At 45.8% G+C, this 26,988-nt stretch overlaps 2 protein-coding genes across 2 annotated transcripts in view; both read right to left on the bottom strand.

Moving 5' to 3' along the window:
* The window catches only part of LOC144483346 (uncharacterized), a 341,173-nt gene that overhangs the window by 51,395 nt on the left and 262,790 nt on the right, over window positions 1-26,988 (bottom strand). The window lies entirely within an intron of this gene.
* Window positions 1,406-22,514, bottom strand: LOC144483392 (uncharacterized). The gene is made up of 5 exons (XM_078202116.1): window positions 22,445-22,514; window positions 15,757-16,795; window positions 9,061-9,067; window positions 6,084-7,819; window positions 1,406-2,456 (listed from the first exon to the last, which is right to left on the bottom strand). The coding sequence occupies exons 2-4, from the start codon at window positions 16,704-16,706 to the stop codon at window positions 6,899-6,901; spliced, it is 1,878 nt and encodes a 625-aa protein (XP_078058242.1). The 5' UTR covers window positions 16,707-16,795; window positions 22,445-22,514; the 3' UTR covers window positions 1,406-2,456; window positions 6,084-6,898.

Here is a 26,988-nt window from a genome sequence, read left to right as displayed (position 1 = left end):
GAGATGTTTTGTCTAATTATTAATAAGGGTAGTTAAATGTAGAATAGAGCAATTGTCTAGTGTAACATAAACTGAGACACAACCTGGTTTAACATAAATATCGGTAGCAGTGGTTAGCACTGCTGTCTCACAGCACCAGAGATTTAGGCTTGATTCCTGGCTTGGGTCACTGTCTGTGCGGAGTCTGCACATTCTCCCCATATCTGCTTAGGTTTCCTCCGGGTGCTCCGGTTTCCTCGCACACTCCAAAGATATGTGGGTTAGGTTGATTGGCCATGCTAAATTGCCCCTTAGTGTCAGGGGCATTAGCAGGGTAAATATGTGGGGTTATGGGGCTTGGGCCAGTGCGGGATCGTCGGTGCAGGCTTGATCAGCTGAATGGCTTCTTTCTGCACAGTAGGGATTCTATGCTTTGAAATATGAACATTGTCTAGAAGCAGTATTAACAAAGGCAGGGTCTGCAGTAATCTAAATAGGGGCATGGCTGGCACAGTAACTGAGACAGAGCTGTGAACAATGTGAACTCAGACAGGGTCTGGAGTAGTTCAAAAAGGCTCAGGTGTAATAATAATAAGATAGTCATAACTGACACAGGGCCCAGATTAAAATAGTCAGAGATGGGAACCAGGATTTTTCGGCCATTCGCGTCCAGCAGCACATTATTGTCCCGTTAAACTAAATGGAGATTTAAATGGTTGATCGCCTCTGCAGAGGACGACAGGCTGTGGTAGGGCCATAAAATGCTGGCCAGAGTTTACTTAATGTAAACAGAGACATGATCTAGTGTAAAATAAACAAAGAAATGTCGAGTTAATATAAATTTAGAAAGATCCAAGTGCATAATCAGCAGAGACCTGGCGTAGGGCTGCAATCTCTGAGATATGGCCTTGTTTAATGTAAACTGAATCCCTATAGTACAGAAAGAGGCCATTCGGCCCATCGAGTCTGCACCGACCATAATCCCACCCAGGCCCTACCCCCATATCCACCCGCTAATCCCTCGAGTCTACGCATCTCAGGACACTAAGGGGCAATCTTAGCATGGCCAATCAACCTAACCTGCACATCTTTGGACTGTGGGAGGAAACCGGAGCACCTGGAGGAAACCCACGCAGACACGAGGAGAATGTGCAAACTCCACACAGACAGTGACCCAAGCCGGGAATCAAACCCAAGTCCCTGGAGCTGTGAAGCAGCAGTGATAACCATGTGCTACCGTGCTGCCCAAATGTTTTAATGTGTGTTCGATAAAATTCATTAATTCAATCACCTGAGCTCGCAATTCATGAATGGGCTCACATTTAACGATAGGGATAGTTTCTAATGTAGCTGCTGCTGTTGATGATATGATGTGGAGATGCCAGCGTTGGGGTAAACACAGTAAGAAGTTTCACAACACCAGGTTAAAGTCCAACAGGTTTATTTGGTAGCAAAAGCCACACAAGCTTTCGGAGCCCCAAGCCCCTTCTTCAGGTGAGTGGGAATTCTGTTCACAAACAGGGCATATAAAGACACAGACTCAATTTACATGAATAATGGTTGGAATGCGAATACTTACAGCTAATCAAGTCTTTAAGATACAAACAATGTGAGTGGAAAGAGCATCAAGACAGGCTAAAACGATGTGTATTGTCTCCAGACAAGACAGCCAGTGAGACTCTGCAGGTCCAGGCAGGCTGTGGGGATTACAAATAGTGTGACATGAACCCAATATCCCGGTTGAGGCCGTCCTCATGTGTGCGGAACTTGGCTATCAGTTTCTGCTCAGCGACTCTGCGCCGTTGTGTGTCGTGAAGGCCGCCTTGGAGAACGCTTACCCGAATATCAGAGGCTGAATGCCCGTGACTGCTGAAGTGCTCCCCAACAGGAAGAGAACAGTCTTGCCTCGTGATTTTCGAGCGGTGTTCATTCATCCCTTGTCGCAGTGTCTGCATGGTTTCCCCAATGTACCATGCCTCGGGACATCCTTTCCTGCAGCGTATCAGGTAGACAACGTTGGCCGAGTTGCAAGAGTATGCACCGTGTACCTGGTGGATGGTGTTCTCACGTGAGATGATGGCATCTGTGTCGATGATCCAGCACGTCTTGCAGAGGTTGCTGTGGCAGGGTTGTGTGGTGTCGTGGTCACTGTTCTCCTGAAGGCTGGGTAGTTTGCTGAGGACAATGGTCTGTTTGAGGTTGCGCAGTTGTTTGAAGGCAAGAAGTGGGGGTGTGGGGATGGCCTTGGCGAGATGTTCGTCTTCATCAATTACATGTTGAAGGCTCCGGAGGAGATGCCGTAGCTTCTCCACTCCATTTGCTACCAAATAAACCTGTTGGACTTTAACCTGGTGTTGTGAGACTTCTTACTGGATATCATCAACAGCGTAAGAGGTTTAACAACACCAGGTTAAATTCCAACAGGCAGCAAAAGCCACACAAGCTTTCGGAGCCCCTTCTTCATGTGAGTGGGAATTCTGTTCACAAACGGGGCATATAAAGACACAGACTCAATTTACATGAATAATGGTTGGAATGCGAATACTTACAGCTAATCAAGTCTTTAAGATACAAACAATGTGAGTGGAGAGAGCATCAAGACAGGCTAAAAAGATGTGTATTGTCTCCAGACAGGATAGCCAGTGAAACTCTGCAGGTCCAGACAGGTTGTGGGGATTACAAATAGTGTGATATGAACCTTCAACCGATGCTATACACTAGATACATCGATGACATTTTCTTCCTTTGGACTCATGGTGACCAATCACTGAAACAACTATATGATGACATCAACAAGTTCCATCCCACCATCAGACTCACCATGGACTACTCTCCGGAATCAGTTGCATTCTTGGACATACGCATCTCCATTAAGGAATAGTAATAATAGTAATAATTCATCTCTCCCCTCTCACCTTAAACCTATGGCCTCTATTTTTAGACTTCCCTACCTTTGGGAAAAGATATTGGCTATCTAGCTGATCTATGCCCCTCATTATTTTATAGACTTCTATAAGATCACCCGTAAGCTTCCTACGCTCCAGAGAAAAAAGTCCCAGTCTATCCAGCCTCTCCTTATAACTCAAACCATCAAGTCCTGGGAACATCCTAATAAATCTTTCCTGCATTCTTTCTAGCTTAGTAATATCCTTTCTATAATAGGGTGACCAGAACTGTATACGGTATTACAAGTGTGGCCTTACCAATGTCTTGTGCAACTTCAACAAGACGTCCCAACTCCTGTATTCAATGTTCTGACCAATGAAACCAAGCATGCCGAATGCCTTCTTCACCACTCTGTACTCCTGTGACTCCACTTTCAATGAGCTATGAACATGTACCCCTAGATCTCTTTGTTCTATAGCTCTCCCCGATGCCCTACCATTAACTAAGTCCTGCCCTGGTTCAATCTACAAAAATGCATCACCTCGCACTTATCTAAATTAAACTCCAGCTGCCATTCGTCAGCCCACTGGCTCAATTGATCAAGAACCCATTACAATCCGAGCTAACCTTCTTCACTATCAATTACGTCACCCACCTTGGTGTCATCTGCAAACTTACTAATCATGCCTCCTAAATTCTCATCCAAATCATTAATATAAATGACAAATAACAGTGGACCCAGCACCGATTCCTGAGGCACACCGCTGGTCACAGGCTCCAGTTTGAAAAACAACCACCTACAATCACCCTGTCTTCTGTCACCAAGCAATTTTGTATCCATTTAGCTCCCTCACCCTGGATCCCGTGAGATTTAATCTTATGCAACAACCTATCATGCGGTACCTTGTCAAAGGCCTTGCTAAAGTCCATGTAGACAACATCAACTGCACTGCCCTCATCTACCTTCTTGGTTACCCCTTCAAAAAACTCAATCAAACTTCTGAGACATGATTTTCCACTCACAAAGCCATGCTGACTGTCCCTGATCAGTCCTTGCCTCTCTAAATGCCTGTACATCCTGTCTCCCAGAATACCTTCGACCAGCGTACCCACTACAGATGTGAGGCTCACCAGCCTGTAGTTCCCAGGCTTTTTCCTGCAGCCCTTTCTAAACAAAGGCACAACATTTGCCACCCTCCAATCTTCAGGCACCTCACCTGTGGATGTCAATTCAAATATCTCTGCTAGGGGACTCGCAATTTCCTCCCTAGCCTCCCACAACGTCCTGGGACACACTTCATCAGGTCCCGGGGATTTATCTACCTTGATGCGCTTTAAAACTTCGAGCACATCCTTCTCTGTTATGTGCACACTTCTCAAGACATCACTATTTATTTTCCCAAGTTCCCCAACATCCATGCCTCAACAGTAAATACTGATGAGAAATATTCATTTAGGATCTCACACACCTCTTGTGGGTCCGCACATAGATGACCTTGTTGATCCTTTAAAGACCCTACTCTCTATACTCTGCATTTGTAGAATCTCTGGATTATCCTTTGCCTTATCTGGTGGAGTGGACTCGATGGGCCGAATGGCCTTACTTCCGCTCCTATGTCTTATGGTCTTATGGTCTTATCGGCCCAAGCAATCTCATGTCTCCTTTTTGCCTTCCTGATTTCTCTCTTAACTCTACTCCTACACCGTCTATACTCTTCAAGGGATCCACTTGATCCCAGCTGCCTATGCATGTCATGTGCCTCCTCCTTCTTCTTGACCAGGGCCTCAATATCCCAAGTCATCCAGGGTTCCCTACTTCTACCAGCCTTACCCTTCACTCTAAGAGGAATGTGCTTATCCTGAACACTGGTTAACACACTTTTGAAAGAGTGCCACTTACCAGACGTCCCTTTGCCTTCCCACAGACTCCCCCAATTAACTTTTGAAAGTTCCTGCCTGATACCATCAAAATTGGCCTTGCCCCAATTTAGAATTTTAACCTTTGGGCCTGACCTACCGTTCTCTATAGCTATCTTAAAACTAATGGTCACTGGTCCCAAAGTGATCCCTCACTAACACTTCTGCCACCTGCCCTTCCTTATTTCCCAAAAGGAGGTCAAGTTTTGCCCCTCTCTAGTCAGACCATCCACATACTGAATGAGAAATTCCTCCTGAATACACTCAACAAATTTCTCTCCATCCAACCCTCTAATACAATGGCTGTCCCAGTCAATGTTGGGAAAGTTAAAAACTCCGACTATTACCATCCTATTTTTTGGAGCTATCTGTAATCTCCTTACATATTTGCTCCTCAATTTCCCACCGACTATTTGGGGGCCTATAGTACAATCCTATCAAAGTGATTTCCCCCTTCTTATTACTCAATTCTCCCCATACAGACTCAGTGGGTGAACCCTCGGATATATCCCCTCTCAATACTGCTGTGGTGTTTTCCCTCATCAAAAGTGCAGCTCCCCCTCCTCTTTCACCTCCTGATCTATCTTTCCTCTAGCATCTGTACCCTGAAACATTGAGCTGCCAGTCCTGTCCCTCCCTCAGCCATGTTTCAGTAATAGCTATAATATCCCAGTCCCATGTACCCATCCATGTCCTGAGTTCATCTGCCTTGCCTGTCAGGCCTCTTGCATTGAAATAAGTCCAGTTTAATCTGGACCTCCCTTGCTCTCTGCTCTGCTTTTGCCAGACCTGTCCAGTACTAGGATTACTGACACTGTCTTTACTATTTAATGTGCTCTCTTTAACTTCTGTCCTCAACCTTCTCTTCTGTCTTCCTATTGCTTTGGGTCCCACAGCAGCCCCCCCCCCCCCCCCCCCCCCCCCCGCCAAACTAGTTTAAACCCTCCAGAGTGGCTCTTGCAAATCTCCGCGCCAGGATGTTAGTCCCCCTCCAGGTTCAGGTGTAACCCGTCCCTCTTGAACAGGTCACCCCTTCCCCAGAAGAGATCCCAATGATCCACAAATCTAAATCCCTGCCCACCTGCACCAGCTCTCAAGCCACACATTCATCAGCCTCATCTTCCTATTCCTACTCTCACTAACACGTGGCACCGACAGTAGTCCAGAAATTACTACCTTTGAGGTCCTGCACTTTAGTCTGCTGCCTAACTCTCTAAATTCACTCTTCAGGACCTCATCCCTTTTCAAAATGTATGTGAAAACTTTCCCCACATGTTTCCCCGAACCTTATCACCTCTCACCTTGTGCCCACTTGTAGTCGACCCTTCTCCTCTGGGGAAAAGCCTCTGACAATCCACCCTACATTTGCTTCTCATAGTTTTGTGGAGGTCACTCCTCAGCATCCGTCTTTCCAGTGAAAACAATCTGAACTTGTCCAACCTCTTCTTGTACCTTAAATCCTCCAGACCAGCAACATACCCTTTGACCCTCAGGAAAGGCTAGGGCTGTTTTTCTCGAGGACAGAGAAGACTGAAGGGTGACCTGATGCAACTCTTTAAGCTTATGAAGGGGTTCAATAATCCAATAGGTATTTCAGGAGAAACCTCTTTACCCAGCGAGTGGTGAGAATGTGGAACTCACTATCACAGCGAGTGGTTGAGGTGAACAGCATGAACACATTGAAGGGGAAGCTAGACACATACATGAGGGAGAGAGGAATAGAAGGATATGCTGATGGGGGGAGATGAAGAGGGGTGGGTGGAGGCTCATGTGGAGCATAAATACTGACATAGACCAATTGAGCCGACAGGCCTGGCCCTGTGCTGTAGACTCAATGGAACAGAGACAAATGTATCTACCTGTAGTATAGAAAAAACACTATTTACTACCCAGGATAAAATAAATGTCCTTCATCAACTTTTGTGGATCGTTTCAGTGGAGATGTGCTCTCCCAGGCTCAAACAGCATCAGCCCACTGGAAGCAAAGTTGTGAGACCGGCCAGTTCAGCAGAAAGAAACCCTCCGATCCTCCCACTTCACAAACAGTCAGAGTGAACATGGTTCTGTCCTGGGTGTGATTAACAGCAGCAATAACAGTAGAATCCAACCACTGTCATCAATTATGAACTCGCTGGTGTCTCACCAGGGTAGATAACTGAGTGAATTCTTTCCCACAGTCAGAGCAGGCGAATGGTCTTTCCCCAGTGTGGACTCGCTGGTGTCTTCTCAGGTTGGACAAATCTCGGAACTGCTTCCCACAATCAGAGCAGGGAAATGGTCTCTCCCCAGTGTGAACTCGCTGGTGTTTTTGCAGAGTGGATGAATCTTTGAATTTCTTCGCACACACTGTGCAGATGAACGGCCTCTCCTCAGTGTGAATTCGGTGGTGTGTCAGCAGATGGGTTGAATTTTTGAATCCCTTCCCACAGTCAGAACAGATGAATGACCTCTCCTCGGTGTGAACCTGTCGGTGTCGTATCAGGTTGGATAACCATCTGAACTTTCTTGCGCAGTGAGAGCAGCTGAATTGTTTCTGCTCAGTATGAACTCGCTGGTGTGTCTGCAGGTTGGATGACTGAGTGAATCCCTTCCCACACTGAGAGCAGGTAAACGGCCTCTCCCCAGTGTGAGCTCGCTGGTGTGTCAGCAGATCGGAGAACTGATTGAATCTCTTCCCACACTCAGAGCAGCTGAATGGCCTCTCCCCAGTGTGAATTCGCTGGTGTGTCTGCAGGTTGGATAACTGAGTGAATCCCTTCCCACACTCAGAGCAAACAAATGGCCTCTCCCCAGAGTGAACGCGCTGATGTATCTTCAGGGTGGATGAATGTTTGAAACCTTTCCCACATGCAGTGCAGGTGAATGGCCTTTCCTTTGTGTGAATTCGCTGGTGTGTCAGCAGGTGAGATGAATTTGTGAATCCCTGCCCACAGTCAGAGCAGGTAAACGGCCGCTCCCCAGTGTGAATGCGCCGATGAGTTTCTAGTTTTGAGGGGGTTATGAATCTCTTTCCGCAGTCCTCACATTTCCATGGTTTCTCCGTGGTGCAGGTGTCCTTGTGTCTCTCCATGTTCAACAATCAAATTAGGTTTCTGCACACAGGACACCCGGCTCCAAATGGGAATGTTTTTTCAAGCTGTGTAACTGGTTAAAACTGGAACACTCAGTTCAGAGTGTGTGTGTTGATGCTTTTCTCGTCACACTGATAGTTAATAACTGCTGAAGCTGATAGAGCAGACAATTATTTCTCCATCTAGATTCAGAGGCCACTGATGTTCACTTTGCAATGAATCAACTGAATCTTTCAGATCCTGATGCGACGTTTGATTTGAGATTTCTGGCTTAAATCCCCACTTCTAACACCTGTAAAAGAAGTTGACAAAAGTAATCAGCGTTAGTACAGGATAGAAATTCAGAACAGACAATTCTAGTTTCTCTGGAGCATTTTTTCCTCTCTCATTCCCCAAAATCTGTAAATTTCATTCGCACACATTGGGAGGCAATGCCCGAGTGGTATTATTGCTAGATTATTCATCCAAAACTCAGCTAATGTTCTGGGGACCCAGGTTCGAATCCCACCACAGCAGACGGTAGAATTTGAATTCAATAAAAAAAATGTGGAATTAAGAATCTATTGATGATTGTGAAACCATTGTCGATTGTCGGAAAACCCCATCTGGTTCACTAATGCCCTTTAGGGAAGGAAATCTGCCACCCTCACCTGGCCTGGCCTACATGTGACACCAAAGCCACAGAAATGTGTTGGTTCGCAACTGCCCTCTGAAACAGCCCAGTGAACCAATCAGTTCAAGGGCAATGAAGGATGGGCAATAAATGCTGGCCAGCCAGTGATGCCTATGTCTCACGAATGAAGAAAAAAGAACTCTCCCTCCATTCTCATTCTGCTGGATCTAAGATTCACCCTCCCAGTTTTCCTGAAGAGGCTGATTGACAGACCTGGGCCAATCTTTCCAGAGTCTACAGCCTCCCTGGATTCACTTCCTTTCCCTTCAGTTGCTGCAAGTCCCCAATTTTCCCCAGAATGAGAAAAGAAATGGAAAGGGGAAGAAAAGAAAGTATTTTACTCACAGATTTTGGCCTCTTTTAAGGAGACAGGAGGAAATTTCAGTCTGTGTGAAGTTCAACCTGCATTGTCACAAAGCCCGCGCCCTGGATTGTCTGGAGGGCCACAGTCCTTCCGGTCCTCCAACTCTTCCCATGGGTCAACAATTCAGCATGAACGTCAGAGGGTGGGCTCTCCCCCGGAACATTCGCAACTTCCCCTCTCCATTAGACATGCGCAGTCCCGGGCCGGGGGGAGGGGGAGATCACAGAGCGGCTTCTCGCTCTGGCCGGAGCCGTCAGCCGGTTGCCTGGAAACCTTGGCTCGATGTGTGTCGGGGGAGGGAACAATGGGTGGGGGCGGGGCTCCCGGGTCCGCGCGCCCGGGCCTGCGCACTGGAACCCGGAGACGTCACCGCGTAGCAGTGTGATTCTTATTGGCTATTCAGGCACGCCTCCATTGTGACGTCAGAATACGGAAATTGTCCAATGAGCTTCCGACTGAAACTCCCTCCTCTGGACAACATCTGGGAGGTAATCAATGTTTCCCCCTTTCCATTTCTTTCCTCATTCTGGGGGAAATTGGGGACTTGCAGCAACTGAAGGGAAAGGAAGTGAATCCAGGAAGGCTGCAGACTCTGGAAAGCTTACAGACGAACATCGGAATTAGGAGCAGGACTCGGCCCAGGTATCTTTTTCTTTCTCTCTCAAAGATATTGACATCCTTTAGCCCCCTCAGTTTGACACATTTATTTATGTGGCTAATAGGATGGCCTCTTACCCAATGTTCACAATTAAAGAGGGAGTTTTCCCAGGAGAAAGCTAACATTTAAATGAACAGAAAATTTGTATGGTACAGAGATATGTATAATGTAGTTATATTGCATCTACTACGTTATTTATGATCCCTTATTTCTTGTCTTGAAATATATAGCAATGTGGCTACTTTATTTATTTCCAGTGATGGAGACATTACAACATAGAATGGATCAGTTTGGCAATACAGATCCATGCCAACTCTCTGTAGAGCAATTCAGTCAGTCCCATCCCCTCTCTATATTCCCATTCCCCTGAGTTTCACGTCACAATGGAATGGGGTGAGAGTGCCAGATAATCTGAGACTGGGGTGGAGTTGTGCAATGTCACTGAGGAGGAACAAAGCGGTCTTGACGATGATGTGGATATGTGGCTGGAAGCTCATCTTGGGGTGAAATATTTCACCATGGTTGTGAACAGCCTTGTTCAGCCTCAGACAGTTCCCAGGAAGAGGGAGAGAGTTTTTAAAAAAAGATTATTTATTAGTCGCAAGTAAGGCTTACATTAACATTGCAATGAAGTTCCTGTGAAATTCCCCTAGTCGCCACACTCCGACGCCTGTTCGGGTCAATGCACTTTTTTAACCAGCACATCTTTCAGTTGCTGGTGAGGGAGTGGAGTTTGTATTCAGACTGAAGACAATGGGTTCAGTTTTCCCAGTATTTATACAAAAGAAATTTCTGTTCTTTTAGTACTGGAAGTCAGATAAGTCAGGATGGTGTGTGAGTTGGAGGAACTTGGAGGTGATGGTGTTTATATCCACCTGCTACCTTGGTCCTTCTAGATGCTGGAGGTTGAGGGTTTAGGAGATTCTGTCAAAGTTCTTGTCAAGATGCAGATGTTTAAATCCCTCTTTTTCACCCCAGCCACTCCTACTTCTCTCTGTCTCCTCCCACAGTGCCACAGTGGGTCTTGTGTAGACCCAGACTGTGTGGCAGGGTCCCTTCCCTGAAGGACATCAATAAACCAGTTGTGTTTTTATGACAATTCAGCAGCTTTCATGGTTACCTTTTCCTCACGCTGACCCCACAAATTACCAGATTACCAGATTCATTCAACTCAAATTCACAACCCACCTTTGCGTTTTTGTGGGTTCTTTTTCACTCTGTTTTCTGTTTTAAATCAATTTTGCACTGTTTTAGAAGAGGGGGATTTGCAGTTGAGAAACTGAAACCAAACATGACATCAGAACCTGATGGAGTCGGCCAATTTATTGTAACCTGAATATCATTGTATTTTGAACATGGAAGAAAAAAGCGCCATTCACAGTGGAGAGAAAATGTACACGTGTTCTTTGTGTGGAGAATCATCTGGCCTTGAGGAACATAGTTGCAGTCACAACAGGAAAATAGCATGTGAGGATTGTGGGAAGGAATTCAATTACCCATCCCTGCTGGAAATTCATCGACGTAGTCACACTGGGGAGAGGCCATTCACCTGTTCCCAGTGTGGGAAGGGATTCACTCAGTTATCCAGCTTTCATATACACCAGAGGACTCATGCTGAGGAGAGGCCATTCACCTGCTCCCAATGTGGGAAAGGATTCAATTAGTCATCCAACCTCGCAACACACCAGCAAGTTCAACACTGGGGAGAAACCGTTCACCTGCTCTGAATGTGGGATGAGATTCGCTCACTCATCCACTCTGTTGATACAGTACAAACTCACACTCAGGAGAAGCCATTCACTTGCTCCCTGTGTGGGAAGGGATTTGCTGACTTAACCAATTTGTTGAAACACCAGCAAGTTCACACTGGGGAGAGGCCATTCACCTGTTCCCAGTGTGGAAAGGGATTTGTTCAGTCAGCCACTTTGTTCACACACCAGTGAATTCACACTGGGGAAAGGCCATTCACCTGCTCTGTGTGTGGGAAAGGATTCAGTCGGTTATCAACTCTCCTGACACACCAGCGAGTTCACACTGGGAGAAGTCATTCATCTGCTCTGTGTGTGGGAAAGGATTCAATCACTCATCCAACCTAGCAATACACCAGCGAATCCACACAGAGGACAGGCCATTCATCTGTTATGTGTTTAGGAAGCGATTCAATCAGTCATCTAAACTAGCAATACATCAGTGGGTTCACAGTGGGGAGAGACCATTCACCTGTTTGTAGTGTGGGAAGGGATATGCTACCTCATTGAATCTTCTGACACACCAGCGAACTCACAAGTAACTGTTGTGACTGGATTTCAAATTAGGGAGAAACCGTGAAAATGTGGAGACTGTGAGGAGAGTTTCAGTTATCCGTCAGAGCTGGAAGCTCAACGAGGATTCTTTGTTGATAGAGGTTTTCTACAAGCTACTCTGAGACTTGTCATCTCTCTGGAAGTTTCAAGGCAGTCTATACTCATTATAGCAAGTATATTTATAGTTGCTAACTATTTAAAGTGGGATTTACATTGGTAAGAGGAATGTTGCTTATTTGGAACTGAAATTGTGATAAGTTAGAAATTAAAGTTCTTTCCTTTCACTTTTAAATATTATTCAACTGTTAATAGTCAAACTGTTTCATTTGTTGGAATTATATTTGAACTTTTATTTAAAAACGTTTATTTTACCATGAAAAATCCCTAATTTGTCAGTGGAATCATTCCTGGAGTGAAGCATTCTATCCTCACACTTATGCCAAAATAGAAAAATTGTTGGGGTCTACTCTAATTTTCTAATGTAATTTAGAGGTTCTGGTCCAGGACTCTAACCGAAGGGATTCACTCAATCATCCACACTGCAAACACTCTGGTTTCACACTGGGGAGAGACCTTACAAATGCCCAGACTGCGGGAACTGCTATAAAAGTAGTGAAGAACTGATGTCTCACCAGCGTATTCACACTGATGAGAGACATTCAGATGCTTTTACTGTGAGCCTGGGTTCAGGGGATCATCTCAACTCACTGTACCCCAGTGAGTTCACACTGGGGAGAGACCGGGTCCCGATGGACTTAATCCTGGGATCTTAAGTGCGGCTATTGAGATAATAGCAAAATTTTGCAGATGCTGATAATCTGAAATAAAAACAGAAAATTGGAAAAACTCAGCAGGCCTGGCAGTTTCTGTGGAGAGAGAAACAGAGTTAATGTTCGAGTCCGAATGTCTGTTCTTTAGTTGAAGAGGGGTAGAAATGGTGAGTGAGATAGTGACACTGACATCAACTATCAGCGCAGGATACAAATTCAGAACAGACAATTCCACTTTCTCGGAACATTCTTTCCTCTCCTTCACCCAAACATGTGGTTCAATCAAACAAAAAGACCAAAATCGGCAACAAAGTACCAATAGAATTCCCCTCCCCAGGGCCACCTGGGCACAGACAAGGTCACAGAAGATCAGTCGGCAGCCAGAGTGACCCCTGCCTCCCCATTCAGCCCCTCCGATCCTGGATCTACAGATTACTGTTTTAACCAGGGTCTAGAGCAGGTCCAGGAGAAGATCCTTCCACTCACCCACCCCCTCCACACTTTACTGCCTTCTGGACTCAACATTCAGTCCAGCAGTTTCAGAGAGTGAACTCTCAGCCCGTTCTGTTTCTTTGTCTTCGATTGTTTCATTTTTCTTTCTTTCAGTCAGCAGCCCCCCTGCTCCAGGCACAGCTTCTGTTTCTTTTCTCGCTCCATCTCCATTCCCTTTGGCTCTGGGGGGATTCACTTTTCTCTCATTCGATCTCTCCTGTCTTCCACCCGCCCCTTTCTCCAAACCTGTTACATTTCTAACTTTTCCCAGTTCTGGTGAAAGGTCACAGACTTGAAATGTTAACTGTGTTTCTCTCTCTGCACAGATGCTGCCTGACCTGTTGAGTTTTTTTTCCAACATACCATTTGCCTTTTTTACTGTCTTTTACACCTGCATGCTTACCTTCAGTGATGAGTGTACGAGGACACCCAGGTCTTGTTGCATATTTCCTCCTCCTACTTCTTGGCTATTCAGATAGTAATCTGTCTTCCCGTTTTTGCTCCCAAAGTGGATGACCTCACATTTATCCAAATTATACTGCATCTGCCAATCATTTGCCCACTCACTCAACTTGTCAAATTACACTGAAGGATTGCTGCATCCTCCTCACAGCTCACCCTCCCACCTTGCTTTGTGTCATTAGCAAATATGGAGATATTGCCTTTAGTTCCCTCATTTAAATCAATAATATATATGTAGTAAATAGCTGGGGTCTCAGCTCTGATCCCTTCAGTACCCTATTAGTCACTTCCTGCCATTTGGAAAAAGACCCATTTATCCCTACTCTTTGTTTCCTGTCTGCCAACTAGTTTTCTATCCATCTCAACATACTGCCCCAATCCCATGTGCTTTAATTTTACACGTTAATCTTTTTTGACTTTGTCGGAATTCTTCTGAAAGTCGAAATAAACCACATCCACTGGCTCCCCCTCATCAACTCGACTAGTGATATCCTCAAAGAATTCTAATAGTTTTGTCAAGCACAATTTCCCTTTCTGTGCGATCCTGCCACTGTTTTTCAAGTGTTTTGCTATAAAATCCTTGAAAATTGATTCTTGAATATTCCCCACTAACAGTGTCAGGCTTACTGGTCTATAATTCCTTACTTTCTCCCTACCCTCCCTTTTTAAATAGTGGGGCTACATTAGCTATCCTCCAACCTGTAGGAACTGTTCCAGAGTTTATAGAATCTTGGAAGTTGACCACCAATTAATCCACTATTTCTCAGGCATCTTCCTCATGTACTCTGGGATGCAAATGATCAAGTCCTGAAGATTTATAGGCCTTTAATCCCATCAGTTTCCCCAACACTAATCCTCGACTAATACTGATCTCCTTCAATTCCTTCCTCTCACTAAACCCTGTGTTCCCCAACATTTTTGTGTCCTCCTTTGTGAAGACAGAACCAAAGTATGTAGTCAGTTGGTCAGCCATTTCTTTGTTCTCCATTATAAATTCTCCTGTTTCTGACTGTAAATGACATTTGTCTTCATCAATCTTTCTCTCTTCATACACCAGTAGAAATTTTTACAGTCAGTTTTTATGTTCCCTGCAAGCTTACTCTCATATTCCATTTTCCTCTTCTTAATCAATTCCTTGGTCCTCTGTTGCTGAATTCTAAACTGCTCCCAATCATCAGGTCTGTTGTTTTCCTTGGCCAAATTGTATGTCTCTATCTTGGATCTAATGCTATCTCTAATTTCTCAGAATTCTCTGTGTTGTGTCTCACTGCAAAATCCCTAATTTTCCACTTTGGGAAGTTCATCACATGATGATATTTTGAGTCAGACCTGAAGCACTTGCTAATTGTTCCCCAGTCATTCCCGGGGTTCATTTGTTTATTAATGCTGTTCCAATCTGTCTTTTGTTGTGATATCCAGATCTGCTATAGCTGCTTTCACCCCCTACAAAAGCTGTCAAAGTCTAACCATGTTTCATAACCATTCAGTAGATCATCTATCTTGTCAATCTCATCATTGAACCCAAACAGAAGATCCAAATCTTTATCAGTGTCCAAATCTTTATCAGTGTCTAACTGACGGACATCCAGCTCACAAAATACTTTGCTTCTGATTTTCCTTTTGCTGGGAAGTGACAATGCCAAGGCCAGACCTTGTTTCCCCCTTGGTAGGGATGTAACCAGTATCCACATCTCCACTTTCACATGGTTCAGACTCTGAGAGCAGCAGCGGGTAATCAGACCCTGACAATTCCCACTCACTTTCAGCCATTTCTCACAAAAGCTGTTGGGATTGCAAAACTTCTGTCTGAAAAATATTTCCCTTTAGCTTCCAATCTCCACCATTAGAAAATATTCCCTCTGACCATGTTACAATCCTGACAGCTTATGGTGAAGGAAGAAGTTGGAGCCAATCTTTATTTGGTACAGATTTATTTAGAGTGAAACTTCACAGGTATTTCTCTCTGAACTTCACACTATGTCAGTACATGTCTCTTTATTTGCATTCATAATCATCCAATCAATGCCCTCAATTTGTATGTACTTAATCTCAAATGATTTGGTTATCCCCAAGAGTCGGAGCAGATAATAAATCTAATCGGAGTGACTGCTGCGATGTCTCAGCAGAGGTTGAATCATTCAACGAATATGATTAACAGAAAAATCCCATCACAATAGTTACTTGTGAACTCGCTGGTGTGTCTGCAGAGTGGATGACTGAGTGAATCCCTTCCCACATGTGGAACAGATGAAAGGTCTCTCCCCAGTGTGAACTCGCTGGTGTAACCGCAGGTTGGATGAGCGAGCAAAACCTTTCCCACAAACGGAGCAAATGAATGGCCTCTCCCCAGTGTGAACTCTCTGGTGTTTCAGCAGATTGGCTGAATGAGCAAATCCCTTCCCACACTGCGAGCAGGTGAATGGTCTCTCCCCGGTGTGCCCTTCCTTGTGTATTGCTAGGTTGGATGACTGATTGAATCCCTTCCCACATACAGAGCAGGTGTATGGTCTTTCCCCAGTGTGAATTCGCTGGTGCGTCCGCAGTGTGTGTGAGTGAGCAAATCCCTTCCCACACTGGGAACAGGTGAACGGCCTCTCCCCAGTGTGAACAGTCTGGTGTGTCAGCAAATTTGATGACCGACTGAATCCCTTCCCACATTGGGAGCAGGTGAACGGCTTCTCCTCAGTGTGAATTTGCTTGTGTAATGCAAGGTTGGATGACTGAGTGAATCCCTTCCCACACACAGAGCAGGTGAAAGGTCTCTCTCCAGTGTGCATTCGCTGATGTTTCAGCAGATTGGATGAGTAAGCAAATCGCTTCCCGCACTGGGAGCAGGTGAATGGTCTCTCCCCAGTGTGAATTCGCTGGTGTTTTACTAGGGTGGATGGGTGAGCAAAACCCTTCCCACACTGGGAGCAGGTGAATGGTCTCTCCCCAGTGTGACTGCGCCGATGAGTTTCCAGCAGGGATGGGTAATTGAATTCCTTCCCACAGTCTCTACATTTCCATGCCATCTCCCTGTTGTGACTGCAATTATGTTCCGAAAGGCCAGATGATTGGTTGAAGTCTTGTCCACACAGAGAACATATGTACAGTTTCTCTCCACTGTGAACGGTGCTATTTTCTTCCATGTTCAAAATACAATGATATTCAGGTTACAATAAATTGGCCGATTCCATCAGGTTCTGATGTATTGTTTAAATCCTCATCTTCTAAAACCCTGTGAAATTGATTGAAACAGAAAGAAAAGAGTAAGGGAACCCATAAAAATACAATGGTTGTGAAATTGAGCTGAATGAATCTGGGGCCAGCACTAGGGAAAAGTGACTATGAAAGCTGTTGGATTGTCATGAAAAACCCAACTGATTCACTAAGATAAAAGCAAAATACTGCGGATGCTGGAATCTGAAACAAAAACAGAAAATGCTGGAGAAACTCAGCAGGTGCATCCAGCTGCAGCTGCTAGCAAAGCGTGTTAGGGAACTGGAGAAGGAGCTTGATGACCTCCATCTAATTCGGGAGAATGAGGAGTTTATAGACAGTAGCTTTAGGGAGGTAGTTACACCTAAGCAGCAGAGCACAGGAAATTGGGTTACTGTAAGGAGAGGAAATGGAAATGTGAAAGGACAGGCAGAGCAGTGTTCCCCAGTGGACATACCCCTCCACAACAGGTATACTGAATTGGATACTGTTGTGAGAGATGCTTTACCTGGGACAAGCTGCAACAGCCGGAACTCTGATACTGAGTCTGGTTCTACAGCGCAAAAGGATGGGATGAAGAAGAGGAGAGCAGTAGTGATAGGGGACTCAATGGTCAGAGGTACAGACAGGAGGTTCTGTGGTCGGGACAGAGACTCCCGCATGGTTTGTTGCCTCCCAGGTGCAAAGGTCAGCGATGTCTCTGATCGCGTGCACAGCGTTCTAAAGTGGGAAGGTGATCAGCCAGATGTCGTGGTACATGTCGGTACCAATGACGTGGGAAGGAAGAGTGAGGAGGTCCTAAAGAGTGAGTACAAAGAGATTGGAAGGAAGTTAAAAAGCAGGACCCCGAGGGTAGTAATCTCAGGATTGCTACCTGAGCCACATGCCAGTGAGGGTAGGAGTAGGATGCTTGGGCGGATGAACACGTGGCTGAGGAACTGGTGCAGGGGGCAGGGTTTCCAATTCTTGGATCATTGGGACCTCTTCTGGGGCAGGTGGGACCTGTACAAGAGAGACGGGTTACACCTAAACTACAAGGGGACCAATATACTTGCAGGGAGATTTGCTAGTGTTATTGGGGAGCATTTAAACTAGATTTGCAGGGGGATGGGAACCAGAGTGCCAGAGCAGATAGTGGAGCAGGGGTAAAAAGACAGGTTAGTTCAAGCAAAATCACAAATGGAAGGGTAGAGTGTGGTGGAAATAATCTTTTGAGGTGTGTCTATTTCAATGCCAGGAGTATTGTGGGGCAGGCAGATGAGCTGAAGGCGTGGATAGACACATGGAAATATGACATTATAGCCATTAGTGAAACTTGGCTACAGGAGGGGCAGGACTGGCAGCTCAATGTTCCAGGGTTCCAATGTTTCAGGCGGGATAGAGGCGGAGGGATAAAAGGTGGGGGGTGGCATTGTTGGTCAGAGAAAATGTTACAGCGGTTCTCAGGCAGGATAGATTAGGGAGCTTGTCTACAGAGGCCCTACGGGTGGAGCTGAGAAACAAGAAAGATATGACCACATTAATGGGGTTGTATTATAGACCACCCAATAATCAGCGAGAATTGGAGGAGCAAATCAGCGGAGAGATAGCTGACAACTGCAAGAAACACAAAGTTGTGATAGTAGGGGATTTTAATTTTCCACATATAGATTGGGACTCGCATACTGTTAAAGGTTTAGACGGGGTAGAGTTTGTAAAATGTGTTCAGGAGAATTTTCTACATCAGTATATAGAGATGCCAACTACAGAGGATGCGATATTGGATCTCCTATTGGAAAATGAGTTAGGGCAGGTGATGGATGGAAGTGTGAGGGAACACTTTGGATCCAGTGATCATAATGCCATTAGTTTCAACCTGATCGTGGATAAGGATAGATCTGGTCCTCGGGTTGAAGTTCTGAACTGGAAAAAGGCCAAATTTGATGAAATGAGAAGGGATCTGGGAAGTGTGGATTGGCCCAGGCTGTTCTCTGGTAAGGATGTAAATGGAAAGTGGGAGGCCTTCAAAGGAGAAATTTTGAGAGTGCAGAGTTTGTATATTCCTGTCAGGATTAAAAGCAAAGTAAATAGGAATAAGGAACCTTGGTTCTCGAGGGAGATTGTAACACTGATTAAGAGGAAGAGAGAGTTGTATGAAATGTACAGGCAGCAAGGAACAGGTCAGATGCTTGAGGAGTATAAAAAGTGCAAGAAGCTACTTAAGAGAGAAATCAGGAGGGCTAAAAGAAGACATGAGGTTGCTTTGGCAGACAGAGTGAAGGAAAATCCAAAGAGCTTCTATAGGTATGTTCGGAGCAAAAGGATAGTGAGGGATAAAATTGGTCCTCTTGAAGACCAGAGTGGTAGACTGTGTATGGAACCAAAAGAGATGGGGGAGATACGAAATGGTTTTTTTGCATCCGTATTTACTGAGGAAACGGGCATGGAGTCTACGGAAATAGGGCAAACTGGTAGGAAGGTCATGGAACCTTTACAGGTTAAAGGGGAGGAGGTGCTCGCTGTCTTGAGGCAAATCAGAGTGGATAAATCCCCAGGACCGGACAGGGTATTCCGACGGACCTTGAGGGAAGCTAGTGTTGAACTTGCAGGGGCCCTGGCAGACATATTTAAAATGTCAGTATTCACGGGGGAGGTGCCGGATGATTGGAGGGTGGCTCATGTTGTTCCGTTGTTTAAAAAAGGTTCCAAAAGAAATCCGGGAAATTATAGGCCAGTAAGTTTGACGTCGGTGGTGGGCAAGTTATTGGAAGGTGTGATAAGGGATAGGATCTACAAATATTTGGATAGACAGGGACTTATTAGGGAGAGTCAACATGGCTTTGTGCGTGGTAGGTCATATTTGACCAATCTATTAGAGTTTTTCGAGGAGGTTACCAGGAAAGTGGATGAAGGGAAGGCGATGGATGTTGTCTACCTGGATTTCAGCAAGGCCTTTGACAAGGTCCCTCATGGGAGGTTAGTTAGGAAGGTTCAGTCGCTAGGTATACATGGGGCGGTAGTAAATTGGATTAGACACTGGCTCAATGGAAGAAGCCAGAGAGTGGTTGTGGAGAATTGCTTCTCTGAGTGGAGGCCTGTGCCGCAGGGATCGGTGTTGGGTCCATTGTTGTTTGTCATCTACATCAATGATCTGGATGATAATGTGGTAAATTGGATCAGCAAGTTTGCTGATGATACAAAGATTGGAGGTGTAGTGGACAGTGAGGAAGATTTTCAAAGCTTGCAGAGGGATTTGGACCAACTAGAAAAATGGGCTGAAAAATGGCAAATGGAATTTAACGCAGACAAGTGTGAGATATTGCACTTTGGAAGGACACAGGTTTAAGGTGCTGGGGGGTAGGTACAGAGGAGATGTCAGGGGTAAGTTTTTCACTCAGAGGGTGGTGGGTGAGTGGAATCGGCTGACGTCGGTGGTGGTGGAGGCAAACTCGTTGGGGTCTTTTAAGAGACTTCTGGATGAGTACATGGGATTTAATGGGATTGAGGGCTATAGATAGGCCTAGAGGTAGGGATATGATCAGCGCAACTTGTGGGCCGAAGGGCCTGTTTGTGCTGTGGCTTTCTGTGTTCTATGTAAATGGTAGGACTCTGAAGAGTGCAGTTGAACAGAGGGATCTGGGAATACAGGTACAGAATTCCCTAAAAGTGACGTCACAGGTGGACAGGGTAGTAAAGAGTGCCTTTGGTACATTGGCCTTTATAAATCGGAGTATCGAGTATAAAAGTTGGAGTGTTATGGTAAGGTTATATAAGGCATTGGTGAGGCCGAATTTGGAGTATTGTGTACAGTTTTGGTCACCCAGTTCCAGGAAGGATGTAAATAAGGTTGAAAGAGTGCAGAGAAGGTTCACAAGGATGTTGCCGGGACTTGAGAAGCTGAGTTACAGAGAGAGATTGAATCGGTTGGGACTTTATTCCCTGGAGCGTAGAAGATTGAGGGGAGATTTGATAGAGGTGTATAAGATTTTGATGGGTATAGATAGAGTGAATGCAAGCAGGCTTTTTCCGCTGAGGCTGGGGGAGAAAAAAACCAGAGGGCATGGGCGAAGGGTGAAAGGAGAAAAGTTTAAAGGGAATATTAGGGGGGGCTTCTTCACGCAGAGAGTGGTGGGAGTGTGGAATGAGCTGCCGGATAAAGTGGTAAATGCGGGGTCACTTTTAACATTTAAGAAAAACTTGGACGGGTTCATGGATGAGAGGGGTGTGGAGGGATATGGTCCAAGTGCAGGTCAGTGGGACTAGGCAAAAAATGGTTCGGCACAGACAAGAAGGGCCACAAGGCCTGTTTCTGAGCTGTAATTTTTTTGGTTCTATGGTTCTAGGTCTGACAGCATCTGTAGAGAGAGAATGGGGCCAACGTTCTGAGTCTGGAAGACCCATTGTCGACAAGTGTCATCCAGACTCAAAACATTGGCTCTATTCTCTCTCCACAGACACTGTCAGACCTGCTGAGTTTCTCCAGCATTTTCTGTTTTTGTTCCAACTGATTCACTAATGTCCTTCACGAAAAGAAACTTGTCATCCAGGCTGGGTCTACACAAGACTCTGGGCACTGTGGGAGGAGACAGAGAGAAGTCGGAGAGGTCAGGGGTGAAGGAGAGGGATTTTATACATCAACAACTCAATGAGAACTTTGACAGAATCTCCCAAACCCTCAACCTCCATCATTAAGAAGGACTAAGATAGCAGGTAGACGTGAACACCATCACCTCCAAGTTCCCCTCCAGCTCACACACCATCCTGACTTGTCTGACGTCCAGGACTAAGAGAATTTTTTTCCATATCAATACTGGGAATTCTGAACCCATTGTCTTCAGTCCCCACTGCAAACTCCACTCCCTCACCAGCAACTCTATCCCTCTTCCTGGGAACTGTCTGAGGCTGAACCAGGCTGTTCACAATCCTGGTGAAATATTTCACCCCAAGATGAGGTTCCAGCCACATATCATATGGGCGGCACGGTAGCACAGTGGTTAGCACTGCTGCTTCACAGCTCCAGGGTCCCGGGTTCGATTCCCGGCTCGGGTCACTGTCTGTGTGGAGTTTGCACATTCTCCTCGTGTCTGCGTGGGTTTCCTCCGGGTGCTCCGGTTTCCTCCCACAGTCCAAAGATGTGCGGGTTAGGTTGATTGGCCAGGTTAAAAATTGCCCCTTAGAGTCCTGAGATGCATAGGTTAGAGGGATTAGTGGGTAAATATGTGGGGGTAGGGCCTGGGTGGGATTGTGGTCGGTGCAGACTCGATGGGCCGAATGACCTCCATCTGCACTGTAGTGATTCTATGATTCTATGATATCCACATCATCATCAAGACCGCCTCCTTCCACCTCAGTGACATCGCCCGACTCCGCCCCAGTCTCAGCTCATCTGGCACCCTTATCCATTCTGTTGTGACGTCACACTCACTCTCCATTGTGACGTCACACTCACTCTCCATTGTGACGCGAAACTGTCATGAATTCTATTGAGACGTTCGGACTTCACTCCCTGCCGGCTTCCACACTCAGCCTCAATGGCGGCAGTCAGCCCAGGCCCAACACGACAAGTTGCGGCTCCATTTGGCACAAACGGGGGGAACCGGGAAGTTCATTTCCGGGGTTTGCCTTTGAACGTTTAGGAAGGTCTCCACCCACCCGCCATGTTCATCGCTCCCCGCGCGCCGCCCTCTACCTGGTATTGATCTTGGTTCCGACTTAAAACCGTCCGTCCATCGCCATTACCCGCACTGCGCATGCTTCAGGTCCCGCCCCTCATTCATCCTGATTGGTTGGAGGACCAGCCGCTCCCGCTCGGTCCTCCAGCCCCGCCCCCTCTTCCTATTGGTCCGGAGCTGCCGTCAATCAGTCCCCGGGCATTGTGATGTGGAGCATGCGCAGTGTCATTGCTGTCCTTGGCGCTTGTTTGTCCCGGAGAAGCGGAGTCAGCGTTAGGCGGTGGCTGGGAGGATTTGGAAACACTTTGTGGATCCGCAAACCCTTCAGAATCACTGTCAGCTCCCTGGTTTGCAGCTGCGGGGCTTCTCCCTCCCTCCCTCCCGGGAACAGGCCCAGGTTAACGGCCCCATCCTGGCTCAGCCACTGGAGGATGGTTCACATCAGAGGATGGGGGAGGGGGACAATAAATAAGAGGTTACACTTTGGCCTCAAATCAATGAGGACTCTGATCTCTGGGAAGGAAGGAAACCCTGGGAGGTGGGCGGGGAGGATTCACAAACACCCGCTGGAGGCCCCAACACCCCCAATAAGACCCATTGGTTTTATTGTCAGTCTGCAGACAGGAGCTGAAGAACTGAACCCATGATGTGGAGATGCCAGCGTTGGTCTGGGGTAAACACAGTAAGAGTTCTAACAACACCAGGTTAAATTCCAACAGGTTTACTTGGTAGCAAATGCCATTAGCTTTTGGAGCGCTGCTCCTTCATCAGATGGAGTGGATATCTGCACCCAGACAGAGGAGAGGGAGGGAGAAAACTGGGAGTGGAGGAAAGAAATGGTGGAGATGGTGAGATGGGTTTGGATTTCAGCCCTGGGAGGAGGGAGAGTGTGTGGGACGGGGATTTACAGATTTGGGGGAACAAAAGAGGATAAAATGTTCCAGAAAAACTAGAATTATCTTTTCAGAACTTCTAATCCAGACTTAGTTATAATTTTCCTAAATTTCTTTTGCAGGGTGTTAGAAGGGGAGAATTTGCAGATAAAAAGTACAAAAGCAAACATCACATCAAGATTTAACAGAATCACTCGATTCGTCAGGATTTGAATATCATCAACCTTACACTGTGGAAGGAGGAGAATGTCTGTTCTGTCTGTGGGAAAAGATTTCAAACATCACTGACTGGAAAAGCACCGAGACACACACACCCGAATGAGAGTGTTCCAGTGAACTGACTGTGGAAAGAGCTTCAACCAGTTACACAGCCTGATAAAACATCACACCATCCACAGCGAGGAGAAACTGTACATGTGTTCTGTGTGTGGATGAAGCTTCAACTGATCGTGCAACCTGGAGAGACACAAGGACACCAGCACCATGGAGAAACCGTGGAAATGTGGGGACTGTGGGAAGGGATTTAATTATCCATCCCGGCTGGAATATCATCGATGCACTCACACTGGAGCCAACATCACACACAGGCCACTGAAATGTGGGGACTGTGGTAAAGTGATCAGATCCCCATCAGATCTGGAAACTCATCGACGTGGTCACACTGGGGAGAGACCATTCACCTGCTTCAAGTGTGGGAAAGGATTTGCTCGGACATCCACCCTGCTGAGACACCAGCGAGTTCACACTGGGGTGAGGCCGTTCATCTGCTCCCAATGTGGCATGGGATTCACTCAGTTATCTCACCTCACTGTACATCAGCAAGTTCACACTGGGGAGAGACCATTTAGCTGCTCTGTGTGTGGGAAGGGATTCACCAGTTTAACTAATCTCACTTCTCATCAGCTTGTTCACACTGATAAGAGACTTTTTAAATGTTTGGACTGTGGTAAGAGCTTCAAAAGTACAAGGAATCTACAGAGACACCAATACATTCACTGTAGTCAGAGCCCATTCTCCTGTTCTGTGTGCGGTAAGGGATTCACTCGGTCATTCAGTCTCCTGCGACACCAGCGAGTTCACACTGGGGCGAGGCCGTTCTCTTGCACTAAATGTGGAAAGCGATTCAGTCGGTCGTGCAGCTTGCAGAGACATCAACAAATTCACTCTGCGGAGAACCCATTCATCTGTTTCATCTGTGGTAAGGGATTCACTCAGTCAGCTCTCCTCCTGAGACACCAGCGTGTTCACTCTACAGAGAAGCCTTTCATCTGCTCTGAGTGTGGGATAGGATTCATTCAGTCATTCCAACTGCTGAGACACCAGCGAATTCACACTGGAGAGAGGCCATTCATCTGCTCCCAGTGTGGGAAGGGATTTACTCAGTCCTACCACCTACTGAGACACCAGCGAGTTCACGAGTGATTGCAGGGTTGGATTCTGCTAGTATTGCTCCTGTTAATCACATCCTGGACTGGACTATTTTCATTCTGACAGGGCTCATTCTTTTCATGATGTTCATAATTCCTGTGACTGCACTGGAGTTTAATATTTTCTCATAGTGTTAAGTCTAACCGCGTTTTGACTGTGTGTTGGGTAAAAGTTTGAAGTTTCAAAGTTTATTTATTGTTGATTTCCCCAAGATAAGAGACAAATTGATGTCCTTGTTGTGATATGAAGTTGAGGAAATATACATACGAACAAGTAACCAGGATGTAAAGCAGCATGTGACTGAAGTGTTACTGGGGAGCACTTTGGGATCAATGACCATAATTCGATTAGTTTTAACATAGTTATGGAAAAGGATAGGTCTGGTCCACAAGTTAAAGTTCTAAATTGGGGCTTGGCCAATTTTGATGGTATTGTACAGGAACTTTCACAAGTTGATTGGGGAAGGCTGTTCACAGGTCAAGGAACGTCTGGAATGTGGGATGCTTTCAGAAGCGAGATAGCGAGAGTTCAGGGCCAGCACCTTCCTGTTACTGTAAAGGACAAAGCCGCCAGGAGTAGGAAACACTCGATGACGAGAGATACTGAGATTCTGGTCAATAAAAAGAAGGAAGCATATGTCAGGTACAGGCAGCTGGGGCCAAGTGAATCCCTTGAGGAGTATCGGGAGTGCAGAAGTCCATTTAAAATGGTAATCAGGAGGCAAAATGGGAACATGAGATAGCTTTGGCAGATAAGGTCAAAGAAAATCCAAAGAGATTCGACAAGTATATTCAGGGCAAAAGAGTAACTAGGGAGAGAATAGGCCCCTTAAAGATCAACAAGGTCATTTATGTGTGAAGCCACAGGAGATGGGTGAGATCCTAATGGAATATTTCTCATCAGTATTTACCCTGGAGAAAGACATGAAAACTTGGGAATTCAGGGATGTAAATAGTGATGTCTTCAATGGCGCCAACCTTACAGAAGACAAGGTGCTGGAAGTTTTAAAACACATAAAGGTAGATAAATCTCAAGGACCTGATCAAGCGCATCCCAGGACATTGTGGGAAGCTGGGGAAAACATTGTGGCACCCCCTAGCGTATATATTTGTATCATCAACAACCACGGGTGAGGTGCCAGAAGACTGGAGAGAGGCAAATGTTTCACTGTTATTTGAGAAAGGCAGCAGGGAAAAGCCAGGGAACTACAGACTGGTGATCCTAATGTCAGTGGTGGGTAAGTTGTTGGAGGGTAGTCTTAGAGACAGGATCTACATGCATTTGGAAAGACAAAGGCTGATTACAGATTGTCAGCATCGCTTTATGCATGGGAAATTGTGTCTTAAAAATTTAACAGAGCTTTTTGAAAGGGTGATCAAAAAAAATAGATGAGGACGGTGCAGTAGATGTTGTCTGCATGGACTTCAGCAAGGCCTTTGACAAGGTACCTATGGTATACTGGCCAGTTAAGGTTAGATCACATGGGATCCATGGAGTTATAAATGGACCTACCTTGCACTAAGTTGATCTTTCTCCGCACCATAGCTATGACTAACACTACATTCTGCACTCTCTCGTTTCCTTCTCTATGAATGGTATACTTTGTACACCGTGCAAGAAACAATACTTTTCACTGTATACTAATACATGTGATAATAAATCAAATCAAAAATTGAATACAGAATTGGCTTGCTGGAAGGAGACAGAGGGTGGTGGAATTAGAGCAAGAGATGGATGGTCAGTTCCCCTCTGTCCGGGGCTGGGGGATTCACACTCATTTCCCGAGGGCACTCATTATCACTGCAACTTTACAGGAGAAAGTCCCCGCTTCAATCCTGCCTGCAAACTTTGTGTTTAAAATTGTTACTGAGGAGGAATTAACAGTGAGTTTAGTTTCATGTTGAACAGGATGAGAGTTACTGTTGTCTCCTTCTTAAAACTCCTTCTTCATCTTTAAACAGGTAACGGTAAGTCAGAGAAAACTACCCACAATGACCCCAAAACTAGATACCGCAAATCCGACCTCGAAACAGTGAATATCTTCCCAAACTCAAAGCAGGTGAACAGCCCCTCCCCTGTGTGAACTAGGTATACAGTGAGTTGAAATGATCCCCTGAACCCAGTCTCTCATCAGTGTGAAAACATTGATGAGACATTAGTAATCCACAATTTTGGGGTAGCACGGTGACACAATGGTTAGCACTGCTGCCACATAGCGCCAGGGACCTGGGTTCAATTCT

The sequence above is a fragment of the Mustelus asterias genome, unplaced genomic scaffold, assembly GCF_964213995.1.
Source record: "Mustelus asterias unplaced genomic scaffold, sMusAst1.hap1.1 HAP1_SCAFFOLD_63, whole genome shotgun sequence".
Classification (NCBI taxonomy): domain Eukaryota; kingdom Metazoa; phylum Chordata; class Chondrichthyes; order Carcharhiniformes; family Triakidae; genus Mustelus; species Mustelus asterias.
This window is presented reverse-complemented; position numbering and strand designations above follow the sequence as displayed.

What these genes read in the sequence shown, in the direction of transcription:
- LOC144483392 (XM_078202116.1), bottom strand. Translation starts at nt 16,706, where the DNA reads ATGGAAGAAAATAGCACCGTTCACAGTGGAGAGAAACTGTACATATGT.